The sequence below is a fragment of the Protopterus annectens genome, chromosome 5.part0 (assembly GCF_019279795.1).
Source record: "Protopterus annectens isolate FY-2018-M chromosome 5.part0, PAN1.0, whole genome shotgun sequence".
Classification (NCBI taxonomy): domain Eukaryota; kingdom Metazoa; phylum Chordata; order Ceratodontiformes; family Protopteridae; genus Protopterus; species Protopterus annectens.
The window spans coordinates 4,299,868-4,325,037 of NC_056735.1; the positions used below are offsets into that span (position 1 = coordinate 4,299,868).

The 25,170-nt window shown below is 41.8% G+C and overlaps 1 protein-coding gene across 1 annotated transcript in view; it reads right to left on the bottom strand.

Moving 5' to 3' along the window:
• HERC2 (HECT and RLD domain containing E3 ubiquitin protein ligase 2) overlaps positions 1-25,170 on the bottom strand; it is a gene marked incomplete in the record, with an annotated part of 3,551,743 nt that overhangs the window by 3,381,308 nt on the left and 145,265 nt on the right. Inside the window, 1 exon segment of the mRNA XM_044072055.1 lies at positions 9,938-10,049. Within this exon segment, the coding sequence (XP_043927990.1) occupies positions 9,938-10,049 (112 nt within the window).

Genomic DNA, 25,170 nt, shown 5'->3' on the forward strand with positions numbered 1-25,170 from the left:
AGTTGTTCAGTCTTTCTGAAAGCTTTGGCTCTATCCAAGTAAAAGCGTAGCTGCCTGTGAATGTCCAAAGAATGCAGAAGTCTCTCACCCTTATTCGGTGGGTTTGGGTAAAAGGTAGGCAAATGAACTGTTTGGTTAAGGGCCACACTGGACACTACCTTAGGCATAAATGTGGGGTTTGTCCTCAGAGAAACCCTGTCAGGATGGAAAATGATAAAAGGTTTCACAGCCATGAGTGCCTGTAACTCGGAGACTCATCTAGCGGAGGTTTTGCTAGCAGCAGAGCTGTTTTCCAGGATAAGAATTTTATATCAGCTGCAGAGGCTGGCTCAAACTGAGGCAGTGCGAGTTTTTCCAAGACATAGTTGAGGTCCCATGCAGGTATTGGTGCTCTCCTTGGAGGTCTTATGTTTTTGGCCCCTCTGAGGTACTGCCTTAGTAATGGATGAGAAAAAATAGGTGGTGCTGTGTTGTAATGAGCTGAAATGGCAGAGGCATGAATTTTAATTGATGAAAAGGAAAGGCCTTTATCCAGCATCTCAGTTAAGTATTGCAAAATCTGAGGAATATTTGGAACAATCGTGTCAATATCTTGTGCCTGGTTCCAAGCACAGAATCTCTTCCATTTTTCTGCATAAGATTTTCTGGTGCTAGCCCTCCTGGCCGCCAAAATAACATCCATCACTGCTTTAGAGAGAGGTCTGTCTTGAATGGCTACATTATCCACCATGCTGCCAGGTTTAAGGTCCTGAGTTGGCTGTGCAGTATCTGACTGTCTTGTTGGGTCAATAAGTGAAGAATTTGAGGTAATATTCAAGCTGGGCATTGAGACGAGCTCTTTAGGATTGGGTACCAGTGCTGGCGAGGCCAGTCTGGAGCAATCAGTATCATTTTTGGTTTCTCTTGTCCGACCTTGAGGAGTACCTTGGGGAGGAGAGGCAGAGGAGGAAAGGCATATATTGTTAGGTTTTTCCAGCTGAAAGGTAGAGCATCCACTTTCCATGCTTGCTTGTGATAAGTCCTTGTGCAGAATGTCTGTAGTTGGCAGTTGTGAGGGGAGGCAAATAGGTCTATGTCCGGGCATCCCCAGTTCCTTGTTATCATGCTGAAGATTTGTGGATCCAATTTCCACTCGTGGGGATCCATTAGGTTTCTGCTTAGTTCATCTGCCAGAGTATTTATCCTTCCCGGCAGGAATTGTACTTGCAGATGTACTTGGTAAGTCAATGCTGTGTCCCACAAGTTCATGGCTAGTCTGCAGAGGGGGTAGGAATGTGTGCCCCCCCCCCTGCTTGTTTATGTACCACATGACTGTAGTCTTGTCGGTCTTTATCAGTAGTTGTCCTGGATGAAGTAGATCCTTGAAGGCTGTCAGGGCATTCTGAACAGCTAGCAAATCTTTTTGGTCGATATGTAGATGCATATGACTTGCGGACCATGTGCCCTGAATACATCTTCCTGCCATATGGGCTCCCCAGGCATAATCTGATGCATCTGTTGTCAACGTCTGCCTGGCTGTGGGTAAGGTGACTGGCTGTCCCATATTGTGGTGACAGGCTTTTGCCCACCATCGAAACTCCTGTTGCAGGCAGGGAATGAGGGTAATTATTGTTTCCAGGCTGTGGCAATGTTGAGTCCAAACACTTTTGAGATATCATTGAAGTTTCCTCATATGCAGTCTTGCATATGGAATTAGCAAAATGCAGGATGCCATGAAGCCCAAAGCATGCAGACTTTTTCTTGCAGATAACTGGGTCTTTGTTGCCAACATTTTGAAATAAGTAGCCAGTTGTCTGTGTTTGTCTGGCATGAGATAAGCCATCTGGGCAGTTGTATTTAAGCTTGCACCCAGGAATATTATCTCTTGAGAGGGTACGAGTTTTGATTAATTTTCGTTTACTGTGTACCCTAGACCTGTTAGTAATCTTTTTACAAACTCCAGATGCTGTAGTAGAATGTCCTTGTTCTCTGCTTGAATAAGGCAGTCGTCCAAGTAAGGATATATTTGCATTCCTCCTCTTTGTCTGCAAAATGCAATTAATTACTGCTGCCAGGCATTTTGTGAAGATCCTGGGCGCAGTAGATAAGCCAAAGGGCAGTGCAGGGAATTGGTAGTGCATTAAGCCACCTATAAATCTGAGGTATCTTCTGCAGGATTGTCCGATTGGGACATGCAGGTAATGCCTCTTTTAGGTCTAAAGTCACAAGCCAAGCCTTCTTGCCCAGCATGGGCAGAAGCTGCTGCAGAGCTAGCATTTTGAATTTTGGAATATCCAAGAATGTGTTTAGGATAGACAGGTCCAGTATTGGTCTCCAGACTTTGTCCTTTCTGGGCACCAAGAATAGCCTTGAGTAAAATCCTAGTCCCTGCTCTTGCTGTGGTACTTGCTGAATGACTCATGTCCATGAGGGATGAAACTTGTTTTTGTGCCTCTGCCCATTGATTGCGTGGCAGGTCTGGCATACCATTTGGCCTTGGCAGGGTGTGAAAGTGGAACCTGTAGCCTTGTGAAACTATACTTAAGACCCATTTGTCCTAGGTGATCATGTGCCAGTTTTGTGAAAAAAAAAGTGCTAGTTTTCCCCCCAAAGGAGTTGCCAGAAGATAAGTGCTTGGTGCTGGCAGGGGAAAGTCATTGAGACTGTTTCCTGTATGGCTGTGATTTTTCCTCTCCGCTTTTGGAGGTAGAAGCGCCCCATTATTTAGGCCTGTATGAGCTTTGGGGCTGTGAACTGCCTCTGGGGCGTCTGTATATGCCTCTTTGTGGCCTGACACTGGAAAGGACCAATTCCTGCTAAATCTGGGAGGCTGTACCTGTAAGAAATCCTTGACTGTTTGCATAGATTTAGCTTTGTCCTCCATTTTCTTCAACACCTCTTCTGCTTTAACACCAAACAAGGTATCATGCTGTAATGGAGCATATAATAGTTTTGCTTTAACATGATCCGGCAGATTCTGTTCTTTTAACCAAGCATGCCTCCTAATGACAGAACCTGTAACTGCTGCCCTGCAGGAGGCCTCTAGAGAATCAAAATCACATTGCAAAGTATGCTTTCCCACTTGTTCTGCTGCATGCAATAAATCCTGCATTTCTTTGTTTTCTGCACATTCTGAATTTGTCAACATTTTCTGTTTAAGCAGTGACATAAGATATTGCTGATATTTAAGCATATGAAATTGACAATTTAAAGCTCTTACAGCCAAGGTAGCAGAAGTATAAATCTTTTTCCCCCATCTGTCCAGGGCCCTTGAATCCCTATCAGAGGGGATAGGGTTTTTTGCAGTGGAGGCCTTGACCCCTTTGGGACCCTGAGAAATAGTTTCTGGGTCAGCAGCAGGGTTTTTATAAATAAATTTATGTGAATCAGGAGGAATGGCAAGGGGCCTGTGCTGAGGTAGTAAAAGGAAGTCTCCGAGCCTTTTATTGGATTCTGAGTAATCTTGGCTCTCCCAGTGGAAATGCTCCCTCACAGTATGCAGGGTCTCCCCAAATGAATAATCCTCAGGAGGACAGGCTGAAGGGATAGATTCTTCAGCATCAGAATCCTCATAGGGAGGGAGAGTATATTCCTGTTCAGAAGAGGAATCGGAGGAAATTGAAACCTGATCTGAAGATTCATATTCTATCTCTTGCCTAGGCCTCTTATCAGGAGGGGGATGGGAACCCCTGATCAAAGTAATTAGGTCTTCGGACATTTTAAGCATCTGTTTTGAGGCATGGAGGCCTGTCCAGGAGAATGCTGTACTTGTTTCTTTGTCTTTAGAGCTGCTTTAGTCTTTGCCTTTGAAGCTGAAGTTGGTTTTACATGTAACTGTGTAGGCCTGAAAACACCCTCAGAAGCCGATGCCTGCTCAGCGGCTCCGGACCCATCTGAGAGAATAGTTTCCAAGTGTCCAATACCTTGAGTTTCCAGTGGCCTAGTCGGCTCCACGTGGGAGTCGGAAGCGGCCTGTGGCTCTGAGGTAGCGGGCATCAGGGGCTGCGAAAGCACCTCACTGAGAACCGGCGACAGGCCTAGCGGAAGCCTCGTTGTTGGTTTTGGACCTCGGATGCCTGTCCTTTTCCTTTTCTTTGCACTTTTTATAAACTCCGTTAGTCGGCTGTTCCGATGGCATTATTTAATTGAATCTTCTGCCAAAGTAATGAAATGCAAAATCGTACAGACGCTTAATAGTGTGTTGGTTAAATCTAGCACAAAACCGACAACTAGCAACGTTGTGGTCAGGGCCTAGGCAAGGAATACAGTAATAATGAAAATCCTTATGAGGTATTTGTTTCCCACAAGAAATACAATTATTAACTTTTTCCGACATCGGTCTGGAGCAAGAAAAAAAAAGTTTCCCCAATGGGGTACTTAGCTTTAATGAAGACTTCGGATCTGAAATTCAAATTTGAAAATCTCAGGAGTCAGCCGACCGGCACTTGTGAACTGCTTTTGCTTCGGGCACCGCGCAGCAAGAAAGACTGAAGAAAATGGCGTCGGCTGTATCTTTTATACCCCTGGCGCACTGAAGTCAGGGAGGAGGCGACAGCAACCGACGCCGGACCTAGACTTTGGAACTCGGGCCGACTGCGGGTGCCTGCCAGCAAGATAACCCAATTGTAATGACTGCAACAGTGAAACACAATTAACATCCATGTCCTTCATGGATAAAGACAGCAAGTAAATGTTCCAACATATTCTTGGTTCTGCCCTCCTCTGGGTTATTCTTACACAAAATATAAGAGCTAAAAACAGCCAGAGGAATCAAAGACTACGCTTCTTAAAATGCTGAAAGATAAATAGCCTAGTAAGTACCTATGAAGTTATGAACAGGTTTCATACTGTTGATTTTGACACGGTGCAAGACTCCTTAGATCTTGCAGTACTGTTTATTCTTTCAGTTTTTTAAACATTTATGTGCTGCAGGAAAGTGTACTCACGACAAAGTCCAATTCTAACTAGTATTCATATGTTGCACAAATACCCAGAACTCTTAGTAACTTTTTACAACCAACTACACAGCAAACCTCAAAAAGGAGTGCATTAGACATCCGTAACAGAAGAAAATAAACACAATGAAATATGCACAAACTGCATGCAGAGGAAGAGGGGATGAAGCTTTTTTTTTTACAGTGACCTCTCTTCCAATATCTACTCTTACGTTAAATATCTTTCACAAATGTTTCATCTTCCGTTGGGAGAAACATTATGATAATACACTATTACATTTGTGAAGTTTCTTCAGGTGGTACAGAGTTATCCCAGGAAGTTAAGTATGACTTCTGGTGATGGAATTGCTGGTATGCATGCAGTCACCTCTTATTTACCCAAGGCCAATACAGCTACGAAGGTTTGCAGAAATGGTGTTACAGTACTGCTGTACCTTTCAAAAAAATCTTTTATCAGGTGTGTTAAACTTATCAAAGGACAAGGCTATATACAGTAAGGTAGCCATGCAACATTTTAAGTCATAGGCAAACTTTTTTACTGTCACAGAGAGATAGAATAATGACTTAACTTTGGTAATGACCCCTTATGTAGTAATTAGCTTTTCTATAAGCAGAATATGAAAAAAACGTCTTAGCTTTAGCAGTCTGTGTAAAGACAAGATTATAAAAAATCTCTAAGAGAGAGTTAAAACTGTTTTATGTGATACATTAGACAAAGGACATATCCAAAAATAAAACCAGAAGAAACATAAGAAGCTCATGTCCAGATCGACTTATTAACTGCAGAACACTGCTGAAAATAAATTGAGTCAATATATTGTACCATCAGATTAATTAAAAACAGCTTCCAGCATATAGAGAAAGGAGGAATTGTGCCTGTACGTAACAAAGGTAGCAAAACCTACCCCTTCCATCTATGTACTCATAACTTTTGAAATTAAATTTAAGAAAACAAATCTATTGAAAAGGGATAAGCAAAGTGCAGTTCAAAAGGTGCTGCTAATCTGTACAGGAAGATGGACCCCATTACATTTATGCTTCCTGTTGCAACACAGTCAAGAAATACATATGGGGACACTGTCAGAAATGGTCTACGGTTTTCTTATACCTGGAAATCACTTCTAACATACTAAACAAAAAGAATGCAACACCTTTCTTCACCATTATAACTCATACAATCAATCTGCTTCAGGTGGCTGCAGCCTCACTTGACAAGAATTGATAGAAAAATCTCCTAATTGACTATAAAGGTGAGTCAGTGGTTCTTCCATTAAGGTACCAACCCTAACAAATAAATTATGATTATACAAATATATGTGGCACAACAAGATTTAGCCCATCAAAAAGCAAGGTTAAGCCTTACAAATCAAATGGAAGAGAAATAAGAATTCTGAATGAAAAATAGAAACTGGGGGCAAGTCATTACAATTAAGTTTTATTTAAAAAAAATCAAAAATAGGCAAAACTTCTGCAATATTTAAAACTTAATGCTGAAAAATCACCTAGTGCTCTTTGCCAGTTTGATTAGTTCAGTGCAGGTCATGAGATGAATCCAATATATCTGGCAAAAAATACAAAAGTTAACACCCTGTTGACAACAAGGTGCACAAATACCGGTAATGAATACATAAAATGGACCCCTGGAAGATGTACCTAAATTACTGAGAACAGAAATCGGGATCTTTATTTCTAAAATTTCATCAATGAGAGGAGTAAAACCTATGGGAAAACACCTTTGAAAAAGGATTTTAATACATAACATACTAGCTTGAAATTCAACTTGGCAATGCCCTTGAGCAGATACAAGAAGTGAGTGAAAATCTATACTGCATAATAGATAACATTAGTAAAGATAAAAATGGGACATGCTCCTACAGTACGAAGATTAGGTCGTAATTCACAAGAACTTTAATACAGGATTTAGTGAAGTAATTTGACGGAAGTACAGAACAAATGTATTCCTCTTTAATACTAAATTGCTAAAATGTTATGTAAACCATTCAAATGAACACAAAAAAATGATGTCATTTGGGATTATGTAAAAAAGATTTTTGTCTTAATTTTGTAATGGCTTCCTAAAATTGCAGATGAAATGTTATAATGCTATGAGCATATAAGACTGTACAATTCATCCTTCTCTGCTGCAGCACTGCTTTCAGGTTCTCCTTTCTTCCTGTTTAATTCCTTAAAAGTCCACAATAGCCAGACATATTAGTTTGCTCCTGTTATATTTTGTGTCGTGTTTTTCATTTTACCTAATGTTTAAAGTACCTTATACACTTATTACACAGCTCTGTGAAATATCCACCACTCTTACCTTTGTTTAAAGGTTACTTGCGTATTATTGCAACCAGATTTTTGCGATAACATCGGTTGCTTCACAATGTTGAAATGTAACCGTTAATGCTGTGAAGATGTTAAGAGTGGTACAGTAACTGTTAACATTAGTGTACTACACTGGGCCAATGTGCTCATACGCAAGTACAGAGAAATCATTCTGATCTGACCAATTTCAAGAAAGTCAAATTGACAGTCATGAAAAATGCATTCAAGTTGCCACCGTGGCTTATACAGAATACTTATTTGTTCTTCAGTGGTGCTGTCATGTCTGTTGTTTATTAGCAACTTTCACCACTGCATTATGTACTGCTGCTCACGTTTGACTCCTATGACACTAGTGATGTACTGCTTTGAATTTGTGCCATTCCCTCGTATTTACACTTGTTTCTTGTTCTAGTGATCTATACCATCTCTGTTTTTGCCTGTAGAAAGGGGCTACAGTTCTCTAATTTGTACCATGCACCTACAAGTAATGTTAAACAAAGAAAAAGTACAAATAAGTAAACAAAAAACAGTGAGGGAAGCCTGGACTTGAGAACATCTATCAAAATTGCTATCTTTGGTTGTGGCACAAATACACCAGTCAAACCTAAACACACGCACACCTACACACACAGCTAAACACAGACACGCCAACACCTAGACACGCCGACACCTAGACACACCTCCAAACACACACACACACACCCAAACACCCCCACACACACACACACACCCAAACACCCCCACACACACACACCCAAACACACACACACACCCCTAAACACACACACACACACACACACCTAGACACACACACACACACACACACACACCTAGACACACACACACACACACACCTAGACACACACACACACACCTAGAGACACACACACCTAGACACACACACACACACACACCTAGACACACACACACACACACCTAGACACACACACACACCTAGACACACACACACACACCTAGACACACACACACACACCTAGACACACACACACACACACAGACACCTAGACACACACACACACCGACACCTAGACACACACACACACCGACACCTAGACACACACACACACACACCGACACCTAGACACACACACACACACACACCGACACCTAGACACACACACACCGACACCTAGACACACACACCGACACCTAGACACACACACCGACACCTAGACACACACACACACACACACCGACACCTAGACACACACACACACACACACACCTAGACACACACACACACACACACACCTAGACACACACACACACACACACACCTAGACACACACACACACACCTAGACACACACACACCTAGACACACACCTAGACACACACACACACCTAGACACACACACACACACACACACCTAGACACACACTAGATACACCCACACCTAGACACACACTAGATACACCCACACCTAGACACACACACACACACACGCACCTGACTGTAACAGAGACACACACAAACACACACACACCTAAACACACACACCCCTAAACACACACACCCCTAAACACACACACCTCTAAACACACAAACACACCCACCTCTAAACACACAAACACACACACACCCTAAACACACAAACACACACACACACCCTAAACACACAAACACACACACACACCCTAAACACACAAACACACACACCTAAACACACAAACACACACACACCCTAAACACACACACACACACCCTAAACACACACACACACACCCTAAACACACAAACACACACACACCTAAACACACACACCCCTAAACACACACGAACAGCTGTAGGACAGGGTTATGAACACTAACTTCCCAGGTCCATCACTACCTCACTTAAAGGTCTGTGCCTTACAGTACTAGCTTATTCATAGTATTTGTAATTTAGCTAACTATTGTATTCACATACCTACATGCAGAATTATATGTAGGAGGGACTTGTACTACATATTGGTGCTATAACCACTTTCCTGTTAACAGTTACTGTACCACTCAACATCTGGTGGCGATAATGCAGAGTGCTGGACATCATACATATTCCCAGTGTTAGGAAAGCAATTTAATTCAGAATGCTTTGTGCACTTAAGCAGGCAGAAATGGCAGGTAAAATGTGAAAGAAAACACATTGCTCGACATCTTCACAGCATTAACGGTTTCATTTCTACATCATGAAGCAACTGGTATTGCAAAAATCTAGTTGCGATAATATGCAAGCACCGTTTAAAGGAACTGCTGTCCAAATGCATCTTAATCTACCATACTGCTATTACTACGTGAGGAGAAAGACAAACAAAGAAGGACCTTTCAGTGTTTAGCATTAAAGGTCCAAGAAGCTGACACAGGAGCAGTAGATAGTGACGTGAGGTGACGCACCTGGATTCCTACGTCACACCTGAATATTCTGTTTTCCACAAGCTATTCAGACAACATTAGTCACCCACAGACTAAAGGCTTCTCCACAGAAACAAATTCCACAATGACAATAATACAGGACCAAAATCAAGACCCAAGAGCATGGAGTTTGAGAGGTTAAGACGCACTATGCCACCATCCCGCCCAGCTTTACCAGGAGAGTTAACAAGTGTAAGCGCAAATACCAATAAAACAACTAGGACATTTAGACATAAAATGCACATGAAATTAAATTCAAAAGCATACCTTTCTTTACAAGTTCATCCCCCTGTGTTAGTTCTGCTCCTGTGAAAACTATTTCTCCATCTTTGACCATTTCATTCCATAGCCCACAAATTCCTTCCCGTGTGAAAGCAAGCTGGAAAAAAAAAAAAAAAAAAAAAAAGTGCACAGATTTTTTTATTTTCCTTTTGCAGCTAGTCACAACTAGTAAGAACAGTGCACAAATTAAATGCATATCATAAATCACAAACCTGATAAACATTTTTGCCCCATTTTACAATCCCTCCAGTTGACAATCAGCTGCTTGGCTGTACAATTTTAACTTTTACTGTTGTCTGCATTAACCTCAGTTAGGGCCACACTACTGGCAGATTAGGAAGGGGAGGTTGAGTGAAGCAGTCATCACCATCACATACACAGCCCTACACATCCAAGGATTTTCTGAATGCTCTAACTGGGCAGAGCTACTGACGGCATGCACATCAGTACACACAGCATCAGTCTGCTATGGCCCCCTTCAATGCTCCAATTTTAACAGCAATCTGCTATGCAATTAAGGCAATCCCCTTATTTACTGGGGATGTATCGTACTGCAGACAGAAACTCCTCCCTCCCAGAGTGGGTGACCTAGCAAGGCAGCTCCTTCCACTTTCCTGGCTCCTTCAGCACTATCACCACAAGTGGCAATCGGGTCAACTGGGTTGTAATCAGGATTCACCTTCCGAATGCCTTTACATACGACTTCCATGACCCCTCCAGAAGCATAACAAAAAGTAAACATTAAAAATGTGCTATAAAATGACTGCATGGTATATAAAGTGGGGTAAAATAATCTGGTCTGCAAATAACACATCAATTCACTTCAGGACTTGTAGAAAGTAGCCCCCTACAATATATTGTTTTGGACTGAATAATCATACCTTAGGGAGCTGCCTTTCAAAAACTTTCTACAACAACCTAATACTTTGATGCATATTTTGATGCACATAACCAAAGACAAGATTTAACACCTGCCTTGCCTTTTCAAATAGGACATTTCATACTGATCATATCAATAAACTCATTCTTACTGGGCCTATTATAAATCAAAAAGATAAATGGTTTGGTTCCACTATTCACTTTAACATCATGGGCCTTTTTTCTAGCAATGTACTCTGTTTAGTAGACAAAGTTTATTTTTTATTTTACATTTGTTGACTGGGCTAGTCCAGCTGGATACAGGTCCATTTTCAGTGGAGGCCCGGGGAGAAAAGCTCCACATTCCAGAATAAAGATCACGATAACATAAGTACATTACTAAGATTTAACAAATTTAACTAGTAAATACACTTTAGCTATGAGAATACTAGTAAATACATTTTAGCTTAAGAGTAAGGAAAACGTAATCTAAGCTAACAAATCATGTATGGATATACATACAACCAAAAACAGCACGTAAGTAACATTGAGCACTATTTGAACTTTCAGATGATTTTACAGACAAAGATGTCAATAGAAAAGGAATAGCTAGTTTTGTGTGAGTGAGAAGAATAGGGTCAAGAGACAGTGGAGGAAGTTAGTCTGGGTTTGCACAGGGGCACAGCCAGTGTGATTTAAGGTATGGTTTGAGCTTAGATTTAAATAGGGTAGTAGAAGGTAGGGAGGTAAGATCAGTAGGGAGGGAGTTCCAGGTTTTACCCACCGTGTTAGAGAATAAAGAATCTCCAGCCAAGTTGTTGGTTTTACATATCTTTACCATTGTTTTGTTTGAAGAGCGCAGGGTTTTCAGGTTACTGTAGGGGGTGATTAGTTTGGTTAGTATTGGAGTAGATGTAGGATGGAACAGTATCTTATAGGCAATAGTTAGCTGGTTTGATAGGATAAGATTTGGCAATTCTAACCACCCTAGTTGATTAAGATTGTTACAATGATGGGTTCTATAGGTAGAACCAGTTGCAAATCTGGCAATATTATTGTAGGATCTAGCCAGCTTGTTCAGATTGCTTTTGCATGGTTTGTTATGGATTGGGGAAGCATATAGCAGGGTTGAGATAAGGTGGGTCCGGGCAACAGTGGTCCTTGCTAGTGGGGTAAGAAAGGGTTTGATCCTATAAAGGGAGCCTAGTTTTGTGTTTACTGTTTTTATAGTGTTGTTAATATGTGGCTCAAGGGTGAGGTGGTTGTCAATTAGTACTCCAAGTAGTTTTGTAGTAGAGTCTGGAGATATGATTGTACCATTTCTAGATGCGATTGTGAAATGTAGTGGGGGGGGGCTCTGCGGGGGGGGGGGGGGAGTAAATAGTAGCATTTTTGTTTTTTTTTTGGGTTCAGGATGAGACAACATTGAAGGAGCCAATTCTCTACTGTGTTAAATGTGTCTTGGGTTAGGGAATGCAGTTGTGAAAGTGAGGAGGCTGAGCATATTAGAGTAGAGTCATCTGCATATTTGATACAGGTGGCTTGAGGTAGAGCAGTGTGTAGGTCGTTAGTAAAAATAGAAAAGAGGAGAGGACCCAGTATGGAGCCTTGAGGGACTCCAAGGGCAATTGGTAAGTGGGAAGACAAGTTGTTTTCCCATAGTACAGCCTGTTGCCTATTATTTACATAGGATTGGAACCATTGAATAGCAAGTGGATCCAGTGAGAAGTTGCCAAGTATGTTTAGGAGTAAGCTGGTGGTTGACCATGTCAAAGGCTTTTGACAGATCAATGAAGAGGGCTGATTAAAGAGCGTTACTATTACGGTTTTTATTAATGACATCTGTGAAGGAAAGAAGAGGTGCTGTGAAATGGTCTAAATCCATGTTGGCAAGTAGCTAATAGGTTGTTTACTAGGAGGTGGTTTAATAGTTGCTTATGAATGCACTTCTCCATGATTTTAGCCAGAGGGGATAATATGGCTATAGGCCTATAGTTAAAAAAGTCTTTGGAATTACCACCTTTATGCAGGGGGATAACGTGAGATTTTCCAAATAGTTGGAATAGTTCCTTCAGAAATAGTTCTGTTAATGAGGATGGATATGGGGTAGGCTATAGCGTTGGCTGCTTTTTGCAGGTATTCTCCAGGTAAAAGATCAGCAGAGAGGGTGGTGGATTTAAGTTTTTTGATTAGGGTGCAGACAAAGGTTGTAGGAACGGGTTGGAATTGAAATATTGGGGGGCTATTGGGGATAATATTACAAGGAGATGCAGCGTTAGTGGATAGCTGATTAGCCAAAGATTGAATGGTGTCTGTGAAGAAAGTGTTAAAAGAATTGGCAATTTGGTTGGGGCTAAGGAGATTGGAGCCTAAGGGGTGGGTGTGATTGAGTGACCTGGGTGCAGGAGTTTGTTTATACCTGACCAGAATTTTTGAGGTTTGTTTTGGTTTGTCTGTTGGAGTTGGCAGTAATAGTTTCTTTTGGCAGTAATAGTTTCTTTTATCTGACAATATGGTTTTTTGGTTTCATTTCTTAGTTATCTAAATATTAGTTGATCTGCCAGGTTTATGGTTGTACGCCAGGTAGCCCACTGTTTGTTTCTATGGAGGATTTTTTGTTTGGCAATTTTGGTGAGCCAAGGGGCTGGTTTAGACCTAGTTCTTACTATTCGTGTTGGGGCATGGTAGTCTACAATGGTTAAAAATTTAGAGTTAAAGTATTTAAAGGCCAGAATAGACACAGAGTGCCCCAGTGTGTCCAGACCAAAACCTAAGGTCAAAGTATATAGACCACAACTAAAACTGTCAGAACCGATAACACCAAAGGTAACAATCCATATAGCACATACAATTCTACAATTCAGACAATCATACCTCGATGTGATAACCCAATAAACACACCCACCCATAACTACACAAAAACTAAAACAATATATAACATATATATGTTTATCCACAACAAACTATATTTTGGTAGACAACCAACCAACTATGTTCTAAGTAGAGGGAAGGCTGGGACTTACAACCACAGTACAATAACATAAAGCAGAGGAAGGTGAGGGCTACTGTGGAATGAAGAACATCCGTAATCAATGCCCCACACAGGGTAGAGCCTACAAACCAGAAAGCACTCACAGGTACAACTATAATGTAACAGGAGCCGCAAAAATGCCCTGGAAACCCAAACATCACTAAGCCATAATGCAAGAAAAAGCCTGCCTCAAAAAAAGCTGCACAAGTGAGGTGACCCCTAGTGGAAAGAGTGAGAATCAAAGCTGGAATCTCAGCTAGAGAGATGAGCATAACTGAAAGCAATGCAAAATCCAAAAAGCTGCATAGCTTTGGTATGCAAAGAACAGGAAGTGGATGCAAAAGTAAACCCAACTACCTACTCCTGAGATTGTCTGAACCCTTTAGTTCTGGAGAAATAAGCAAAAAGAACTGCAAAATCACATCTTTAGTTCTGGTTTCCTTTTCCTGGGCTCCAAATATTTGCAATCAAAAAGAAACAAATGACTAGTTTGGTTTAAAGCCTTTCCCTTTGTTTGGGTGAAAAAATGACTAGTAGTACCTGAAGATAATTCTATTGTTCAAACCTTAGAAAGGCTCAACTGCTATTTGAAGGGCAAGTAGAATATTGATACCCTAGATTTAATGAAAATTAAGAAAGCACTTCCATGACAAATATGGGATACTCAGCAGTTCTTTATTAGCTCAAAAATGGAAAGCAGTGAGTTTCTCCCATCCTGCAATTAGAGCAACTTCAGTAGTAGCAAGAGGCCAAAAGGTTGTATATTCTGACAACTATTAAGACTCAGCAGTAGCTGCAGGCTCAAAAACATTTGTGGGTCAAGCAGTCGTACTTTTTGGCTTGATCCCAAGCAGGAGTAGAAGCAGAGATGGAAAACAATTTGTCCAATAACCCAGCTAAAATTAAGGCAGCCAAGGAGAAGGCAGGCTCAGAAACAATTCTCGTCTTAAAAACACTGATTGAACAAAAATTAAGAAACTTAATCTTAAAGACAAATTCCTTTGTAATAGTAGTCTAGGAAGAAAAGAAACTCCACAAACTTGCCATGGAAGTTAAGACCCTCTATGGTTTAAACAGAACAAAATCACATTCAAAAAAACATTGTAAATTTGTTGACATTGCAAAAAAAAATCATTTCTGCCATGACAACGTATGAGAGAGGAAAGTTGACATTGAGCGAGGCTTTCCAGAAAGAAACAGATTGTGATGGTAAAGGGTGAAGCCAGGCCAATCTGACTAAATATACCATGCTGTTAGGGTGAAGTGTCGAGGTGGGAGCCAAAAGCACCTTGTCATGGAGAGGCAGAGTGGGAACAAGGCACATGCCACTTTAGGGAGGAGAGAAAGGAAAGAGCATCCACTAATGAAGCTGTTCCAATCCGCTTTGTCAAAATCTTCCTTCAGGAGGAGTTAGTGGAGTTGTGCAACAGATCTATGTCTGGTTTTCCAACTGAAAGAAAGAACATCCCTTTTTCAAAGATCCAGAAAGAGCTGTGGGGATTTTTGAAAGCTCTGCTTAACACATCTGCAAAACTTTGGCAGCTAATTGGTCTGCTTAACACCTGAAGACTTAGTTTCTGTGCTCCGCCCAAACCTTGCTATCAGGGATTGCCTGCATACAGAGGATCAGAATGTGTTCCCATTGCTTGTTGATTTACCACATGACATAAGTAAGTGTCTGTTAGAACTCAACAAATGCCCTGGAAGTGTTAAATCTTGTCTGTTAGACACAGCACCTGCCCTGGCTAACATCTTGAAACCTGAAATATGTAGATGCTTACTGGATCACCTTGCTGTGTCTTGTAATCCAAGTTCTCCGCTTGCCCTGGCTCCCAAGCTTTGTGGAGCTCAATGCTCATCCAAATTGAGCTCACCGGCAAAGTCTGACAGGTCCCTTGTTTTCTCAACATTCCTTGTAGATGACTCCCCTCTCCTTTGAATTGTCTCTATTATTTTGTTTAGATACAGCCAGATGCTGGGGTTGCTGTGTCCAAGGTATTTTAGATATGACCCTGTCTTCCTCCACAAAAAGCTGGCACCAAGCAACACAAGAGATATGACAGCCAAGGCTTGATATGCAGTGTCCATGCAGTCAGCCCGTGAGAACAAGATGAGATGAACCAGTGCTGGAAAGATTCTGGACTTGTCCTCAGCCCGACTGAAGAGAGGGATGCCAGGTAGCCCAGGGATACTTTTTGAAAGCCCATGTCTTGGAGGGCTATCTGGGGACAGTATTTCGAAACCACAGTTTGTCCTGATGGGGTTAGAAAAGCTATCACATATCTTCAATGACGAACCCAGCCGCCCCTCCTGGAGCCAGAATCAGGCACTCGACCCAAATAAGGATAGATTTGTATGAAGAACCTCTGAGGCTCCTTATCACTGATATCAGTAATCGCTCAACTTGCTAGATAGATAAGCCTTAGGGAAAGAAGAAGAACTGGAATAGGGAAGATTCCTAGACAAAACGCAGGTATTTCCTGAGACTTGTAGGCAATGGAAATACGAAGGAGTGAGAAGTTTTAGAGATCCCAAGTTACCATCCAGTGAGTGAGAGCCCAGTAGAGGTAAAAGCTGTTGTAATCGGCTCCTCAGTCAGCGCTGGTGATTCCAGCAAGTAGACCAAAAGAGATTTGCACAACCTTGGTCTCCCACTTGGGAATGTTGGCACAAGTCAGTAGCTTAGACAAAAAAAGCATTTATCTCGCACAGCAACTTTGGGAGAAGTCTATCCATTTGGAGTCTGAGAACCAAAATTTTTGCTGGCCTAAGAACTTTGTTGAGGTAACAGAGGGAGCATGCCTTTGGCCTAGGCCTTTCTGTATGGAAATAAACCTGTAACCTGCCTTATATTTGAAAGTACCCAAATTATGGAAATAAAAAATGTCCCTTTGATGAGGAAAAGGAGGTACTGAAAGAAAAAAAGGTGCTCATATGGAAATTTGTAAAAAAAGCTGAAAGTGTGGTCTCCATCAGTACCACATCTTTCAGGCGACAAGGTGCTCTCTGTTGAAAAAAAGTTAGGAGAACTCCCTAGGTAAGGGCCTGCTGACAGCCCCTGACGAAAGCTGCTGCCACGCCACCCTCTTACCCCTAGACGAAAGACTCCTGACTTTTTCCCTGCCATCCTGAGATCTACCCCTATTTCTACTAAACTTTGGAAGCTTTAAACCTGCCTTAGACAGATCACTTACCCTTAGGGAGAAGCTTGTCTCCAAAAAATTTTAAAACTTCCTCAAATATAGAAGAAAAGTCAACATTTTCTTTTAAACTGCCCTCAACAAAAGAAAGTCTGCAGACATCAGATTGCAAATTCTGCATCCAAAACCAGCACATAACTCAGACATCCAAAAAACCAATCAGCAGCCAATTCTAGATTTAAGCCTGCTCAGGCATCAAAACCACATTGCAACGAATGCTTACCAGCATCACAACGAGCATGCAACCCAATGGCTTCCACCTCAGCATAATCAATGCATTAACACCAGAGTACAGAACCTTTTCTTACCCTGCAACCAGAAGGAGATAATTTAATTATTAACAGATATCAAGAATATTTTTTCAAAGCTCTCATGGCTACTTTTCAAGAAGTATAAACTTTGGAACCTTACCTAACTATAGTGGCCTTTTATCTGAATCTCCTGCCCTCTTTTCTGAGAAGCCTCAAACTTCTTTTTCCCCACTCTAACAGTTTCTGAAGCCTAGGCCCCTGGCTAAAAGTGGATTCAGGACTCCAGAAACCCTGCGGTACTCTTGATCCGGGTTTTACAGGAGCTCCATCGGCCAGGTCAGGATTAAGAGAAATCCTCAAAGGAGGGCTTCCCTGTAATACCAGGATTAGAAGCCTCTGCAAAAGGCCTATGCTGGGTAAAGAAAAATTGGGGGTAACAAAAATTCCCTAAGCCTTTCCTGAATCAGAGAAATTTAAACCTGCTCTCTCAAAATGCTCTCTCATGGAAAAGAAAATCCCTAAAGGAAAAGCAGAAGGAAGAGAATCAGAAAAAGAAGAATCATCCACATGAGAATCAGAATAATGAGAATCAGCCTAATCAGAGAGCAGAGGGACTCTCTGCTCATAATCCAGCCGAACTCATAATCCCCAACACGCCTCTTATCAGGAGGAAGCCCCAACACTCTAATCAAAGCCAATTAAATCTTCCAATATAGGTGCCATTCAAGTCCTAAACAATTCAAAGGGCATGGGCCCTGAACCCTTAGGCATTGAATTCCACAGAAGCCAAACTAGACCTGCCTCTAGGAGAACCCTTGGAAGCAGAAGAAGAGGCCTCTAGAGCACCTGAGGGAAGCACAGGGGGAGAGAAGCCTAGACACCAGAGGACCTGGCCAGCCTGACCTGCCTCCCGGGAGCTGTAGCATCCTGTAAAACACAAACACATCCTCAGACGCCAGAGACCGCTCCGTAAACCACCACCGTTCCAACGCCGAAGAAGAACGTCCGCCCGGAAGACGGACTATGACTCTATAACTTAGGTTTAACTGCCCTTGTCTTCCGCTAACTGCTTTTAAGCGCTTGAGATCGGCATTGTAATGTCGCACGTATATTAAACCAAAAACCTTAACCAATCCAACCCACCCTTTATAGCGCTTATTGAACCTTATTGAACCTACACCCAACAACGTCATCCAACAACGTCGTGCTCAGGTCCCCCAACACAAGGTATACAATTATTATGTAAATATCTTCTCCCACAAGAAATACAGTGCTATTCAATTTTTTATTTTCCGTAAACCACTGAGGCAAGAAAGAAAAAATATTCAATATTAGCTACTTAACCAACTCCAACTCTGACTCCTGAAACGACTCAAAATTCTCAAGAACGAACGCGCCTTGCAACACTGCTTCTGCATCGACCATGGACCAAAAAGAAAGAAGGGATATGCGTGCGGTCAGCGCATTTTTGTACCCTCGCCTGATGATGTGTAGTTGACGCTCTGCGACCGGCGCCAGCCTTATACTCTGATATTCGGGGCCCACCAAAGGACGAGCGGACTAAAGTGTTGTTACTGCAGCAATGTGAGATGAAGAACATCGGCATTGTCTAATGGAAGGTGTTTCAGGGGTGCCAGTTGCAAGCTACAAGTTATTTTTGAAAGGTGTCAGTGTTAACATTTTTATTACATCTTATTTTCTTATATATGGTTGGGTTTGGCATATCAGTCTTATACCCGATTAAGAAGATGAGTGAGTGGTCACTTATATCTTCTGGAAGGGTCCATACTTTATAAGATTGGTTTTGACTGTAAGAATCCAATCTAGGATGCTGTTGTTATTATTATGTTTATTGGTTCTAGTGGGGAGTGTAATGTTTTGTATAAAACCATGTAGGTTGATGTGTGAAGAGGGCTGTTCAGATGTGCAAGACATCCAGTTTACATTAAAGTCACCAAGTATTATGGTTTCTTGTGGGTAGTTGGTGGACAGCCAACTTAGGATAGTTTCTAAGGTAGTGATATTGTTGCCTGGGGGAAGGTAAATACAGATTATATAGATGGATTTACATTTGTTTTGAAATTTACAGATAAGAATTTCAGCGTTGCTAGTTAGGGGAGGTTTAGAATCAATGGAAGTGATTTGTAATTCAGATTTATACAGGATAGCTACCCCTCCTCCTTTCTTAGGAGTTAAGGTCCAGTCTCAAGATGCTATAGCCAGGGGGAATAACTGTAGTATCCTGGAAGGTTGATTTGAGCCATGTTTAAGAAAGGCACAGGATGTCAAATGAATGTACATCTATGAGTGCATGTAGGCGAGCAACTTTATTGTTTATGCTACGAATATTGAGATGGGCTATAAGGAGAGAGTTGGAGGGTCTGCTGACCAGGTCAGAATTAGTAGCATTTGGTGTGCTAGGCTTGATGGAAGTGGAAGAATTTGGGCCAGGGTTTGGGTGTATATCACCATCAATTAGGGAGTGGACTTGTATTGCAAGAGATAGTGTTAGTCATTTACATGTTAGGTTATGGTATTTTTTTAGTTCTAGTGCTATAGTATGTGATGTGAGTGAGCCTATGAAATTTGGATGATAAATAATTTGGTGGATAGGATGTATAATTGTGGCTATGAGGGTTGATGAATGTTGGTGTAGAGGTTTGTTTCATGGGGTTGTGAAAGTGTAGGTGGTTGAGGTGTTCATAGGATGCAAGTATATAGGGTACAGCTAAAATAGATAGACGTGATAGTAGAAGTAAGGTTTTAATGTGTGTGTATGTAGTGTTAGGCAACATTGTAAGTTGTAGCGTGTAGGTAATTATATAGGGATGGGTGTTAATAAAGATTGAATGGTGGGAGGTAGGATTTGGCACTTTAAGGGGTTGGTCTATGTGATTGCTTGTATTACAGGGGGTGTGGTCAGTGTGTATATATGTAGAGCCACAGAAGGAGTGAACCCTAGGAGAACAAATCAGTGGAGAGCTGTTTAAGGTAAGTGAAAAGTGGAGAAGGGTGTGAGATGGTAGTCTTGATAGTAGGGATGGAGGGGGTATAGTTGGCTGATGCAAAGTAAGAGGATATAGGGATAGTGTAAGACCATAGCTCTGCAAGCTTAAAATACTAAGTTCCTGAGAGAAGAGTTTCAAGACAGAAGGATAATTTGGGACAAAGGTGCCACCTAGTGGCCCACTGTCAAATTGGTTACAGAAGTTCGCTTTAGTAGGTAGTAGGTATTGGAACTGGAATTAGAGGAGAAGGCAGTAACTTGTGTATTAACAAGGGTATAGTAGAGGAATTAGAGGAGAAGGCAGTAACTTGTGTATTAACAAGGGTATAGGGGAGAAAGAGGGATAGGAAGGAGAAAAGGGTGATAGTAGCTGCTGTACGCCCTAGCAGGGGATTATGCTTTAAGAGCTACAATAAGTTATACAATGTAACTTTTGTTGACAGAATTTGTATAACACATACTTTCTTCAGTTTTCTTATTCTTCAGGGGCTGATTCACAGGGCGAGAGAAGAGGCAATTCCTTGGTGTGGGGTGAAGACGGCAGTAGGCGATAAGAGGTTCCTGGCCAACAGGGCAGGGTAGGTCCACAGTTTTAGTGCCTTACGAGCAGGTAAGGCAATTTCTTCAGTTTTCTTATTCTTCATGGGCTGATTCACAGGGCGAGAGAAGAGGCAATTCTTTGGTGTGGGGTGAAGACGGCAGTAGGCGATAAGAGGTTCCTGGCCAACACAGCAGGGTAGGTCCACAGTTATAGTGCCTTACGAGCAGGTAGGCAAATAAAAGGTGAGCACCGAAGCTGGGGACGCACAGCAGCCAAGGGGTTAGACCAGGTTCCATATCGTCTTGCTACACTTTTTCCAAGAGATAAACAAAAGCCTTTAAACCATGATTATAAAGTGTTTATGTCTATACTTACTGAACAATGGCAAAAGTGTGCTAAAAATGATAGATATGGAGCAATGTGGTTTTGTGGAAAGGAAGCAAATGTTGGACAACATTAACAGAGCAATGATGATCCAGAAGTTAAGCATAACATAAGAAAGTACAGTGGTTGTTTGTGGGCCTTAACTCAGAGAAAGCAGTAGGCAGAGTAAGCTGGGATTTTATGAGTAGGGCAATGGAAAACTATACACTGTCCCTCACAATAAGGTTACGTAGGTGGACATAAGAAGGATCGGAGACCAGAATTAAAGTGTGAGGGCTCAACTCCGAAAAGATGTGTTTGAAATTAAAGAATATAATTGGTATGGTAATCAAGAACAGTTGGCTTTATTTGCAAATTATATTTTTGTACTTCATAAATCCAGAAAACGACATTTCAGTATTACAGAACATTTTGACAGAGTTTAAAGTCTTTTCAGGATATAAAATTAATGAACAAGAGAGAAAAATAAAGCCTTAAATTATAAACTCACAAATTGGTTCCTGTGTTTATTGGTACATAAGATGAAGTATATACACAAATGTAGGTTTTGTAAAGCAGAATTGGAAACAGTTGCACACCTTGTTGCTGGTTGTGACATACTAATGGCAGGACGACTGTATACTGAAAGGCATAATAATGTGACAAGACTGCTGCACTAGGGATTGTGCAAACAATACAAAACTGAAATAACTGAAAAACACTGGAAACATGAGCCACAAAGCATTATAAAAAATGATGAAGTCTACATCACACGGGATCATCCATTACCAAACAGCTCAAAAGACAGATGCGAGAAAACCAGATATAGTGGTCCATGAAAAGACAAAAGTAGCATTGGTCACTGAAATCGCTACACCCAGTGACTACAGTGTCTTGGTACAGAGAGACACAAAGTCATAAAATATCAGGATTTGCAAGCAGAAATGAGAACAATGTGGAAGAAAGATACCCAGACAGTTCCAACAGTAGTAGGAACAACAGGTCTTATAAAAAAGACCCTACAATCGTATTTAGATAGGATGTCAATACATCTAACGCCGTACGAACTGCAAAAGGAATCATTACTGGGCACATTGTGGGTGCTGCGAAGAGCACTTTTGGCTGACATCAAAGATTTAAATAATACTAATTTTATGAACTTTAACCATACTTTGACTTAAGAATGGGGTTCATTCCCATTGTGGTATTAGAAACCCAAAAGATTTGGAGAAATTAAAAAAAAGAGTGTGGATTAAAAATACTTCCATCATGGCAGCTAAGGATGTCAGAAGAGACTTCACAAAAGAAGATATAAAAACGGAGACTGAACACTCTTATATGCATAGTAAGATACAAGCAATGAAAATATATTAGCCCCTTTACTTTTAAAATATGTCTGACCTGTATATAATCAACCAGAGGAAATGCTGTGGGCAACAAGAATTGAAGGAACTTATCTGACAGGGGAAGATGGAAAGAGTCAATTGGGAAAATCCCAATTTTCCCAACAGAACAAGGTGGTTTAGGAACACCAGACTGGAAGTGAGATTTTAACGACTACATTGTTAAGGTTCATACACAACACAAGCAGTAGGTTATAATTCAAAGTGGAAAAATAGAAGTTATGTTCTTACCATAACGTTCCATGTTAGTTGTCTTCTTCTCGCCTTCTTCTTGATGGATGGGTTCGGAGCCGACCTCGGCTCCGACTCGGCCACTCTAAAAGCTCGAGAGTTGGTTCCACCGGCTCGAGGCTCCCCTTATATCCCACAATGCTAGGCGTGAGTTACCTCAGATCTCGTTTGTGAGCTAGGCCCAGCTAATAATAGTAGCAGAATAACTGTAAACAAAGTCCACCTCTATAATAAGGGAGAAGAGAAGGGTGACCTACAGCCTGATCCAGGAAAAATATGCACAGCAGAGCATATACCTATAGTAAAGAGGTGGTAGAAAGAGAGGTCACAATCAAAACTCCTCTAGGTCTGTCCAGGCCAGGGGGAAGGAGGGTGGGACGCAAGAAGGCGGCAAGAAGAAGACTAACATGGAACGTTATGGTAAGAACATGACTTCTATATGTTAAGTTGTCTATCTCGCCTTCATTCTTGCTGGATGGGACCGCGTCCCTAGCACCTTGTCCCGGGTGGCCTAACGGAACAGACTCTTGAGCACAGTGGATCCAAAATTAGCTCTATGCCTAGAAGCTAAATCCAACTTATAATGTGAAATGAAAGTGTGAGGAGTAGCCCAAGTAGCTGCTGCACAAATGGTGTCTATAGGCAGTCTGTCTTGGAAGGCTATAGAAGTAGCCAAAGCTCTGGAGGAATGGGCTTTAGGTTTGTTAGGTAGCTTTTGGTGTCGTATTTCATAGACAATGGAAATTAGAGATGTCAGCCATCTAGATAGCGATACCTTAGAAACAGAAAGTCCCTTTCTGCCTTCTGCATAAGAGAAAAACAGCTGGTCAGATTTTCTGAATTGTTTGGTTCTATCCAAGTAGTACCTTAACTGACGATGAACATCTAGCCAATGCAATTTTTGTTCAGACCCATTAGAATATTGTGGAAAAACACAGGAGGTCAATGCTTTGATTTAGGTTGGGCCTTGAGGCTATTTTAGGTAAAAAGGACGGATTGGTTCGCAAGGATACCCTGTCCTTATGGAACAACACATAAGGAGGTCGACAGCTGAGTGCATGAAGTTCTGAAACTCTTCTAGCTGAAGTAATAGCAACCAGAAAGAGAGTCTTCCATGATAGCAATTTTAAAGAACAGGAAGCTGCAGGTTCGAAAGGGGGGAGAATCAAGGAACTGAGAACTAAATTTAGGTCCCAAGGAGGAGGAGGATTTCTTATAGGAGGTCTGAGTAGAAAAACTCCCCTCAAAAAGGCTTTGCAAAGCTTGTGGGACATTATGGCAGAATCTGAGACGCCCACATGAAAGTTAGAAATAGCTGCCAACTGAACCTTAAGAGTAGAAGGAGATGAACCTGCATGGAAGAGTTCAGCTAGAAAATCAAGCACTATTTGGATGGAAGCCGTGAAAGGATCTATGTCCCTTCCTTGAGCCCAATAGGCGAAACGTTTCCACTTACTCAGATAAATCTTTCGAGTGGAAGATTTATGGGAAGCTATCAAAATATCTCGAACAGCGTGAGATATTTGAGGAAGCCTGGCTAAGGTTGGAATTGGAGGAACCAAGCAGTGAGGTTCAGGGAGGGGAGGGAGCGATGAAACTGACCCGACTGATGGATCAAGAGATCTGGAACTAGGTCCAGATGCCAAGGTTGCTCCAACTAAAGTGATGTAGAAAGGGGAACCAAACCTGTCGAGGCCAGTAAGGAGCAATGAGGATCAAGAAGGCCTTCTGAGCGATAGCTTTCTGTATCACTTGAGAGATTAGTGGGAAGGGAGGAAATGCATACAGAAGTCCCCGGGGCCAAACTTGGACTAGAGCGTCTCTGCTGGGCTGGCCTGGCCTGGTAGCGGGAATAGGGTGAAAAAATCTTTGCACTTGCTGTTTTGGGGAGTAGCAAAAAGGTCGCAGCAAGGCTGACCCCACTTGAGAAAAATTTTTCTCACAATAGAATCTTTCAGAGACCACTCGTGAGGCATGAGGATAGCTCTGCTCAACTTGTCCGCGATTTGATTGGACTTCCCGGGGATGTGCGTTGCTATCAGAAACCGCTGAGAAGAAATCGCCCATTGCCACAGTCTGAGTGCTTCTCGACATAGGGGATAGGACCTGGTTCCGCCTTGTTTGTTGATATACCACACTACAGACATATTGTCTGTCTGGATTGCTATCGGTCCCAAGGGAAGAGAGTCTTGAAGGGCTTGCAACGCTAAAAGCACTGCTCTCATCTCTAGAACATTTATGTGCAAGTGGCATTCGCCTGGTTGCCATGTGCCCTGGACAGTTCTGCCCTGATAATGCCCCCACCCGATCAGGGAGGCGTCCGTTGTCAGAGT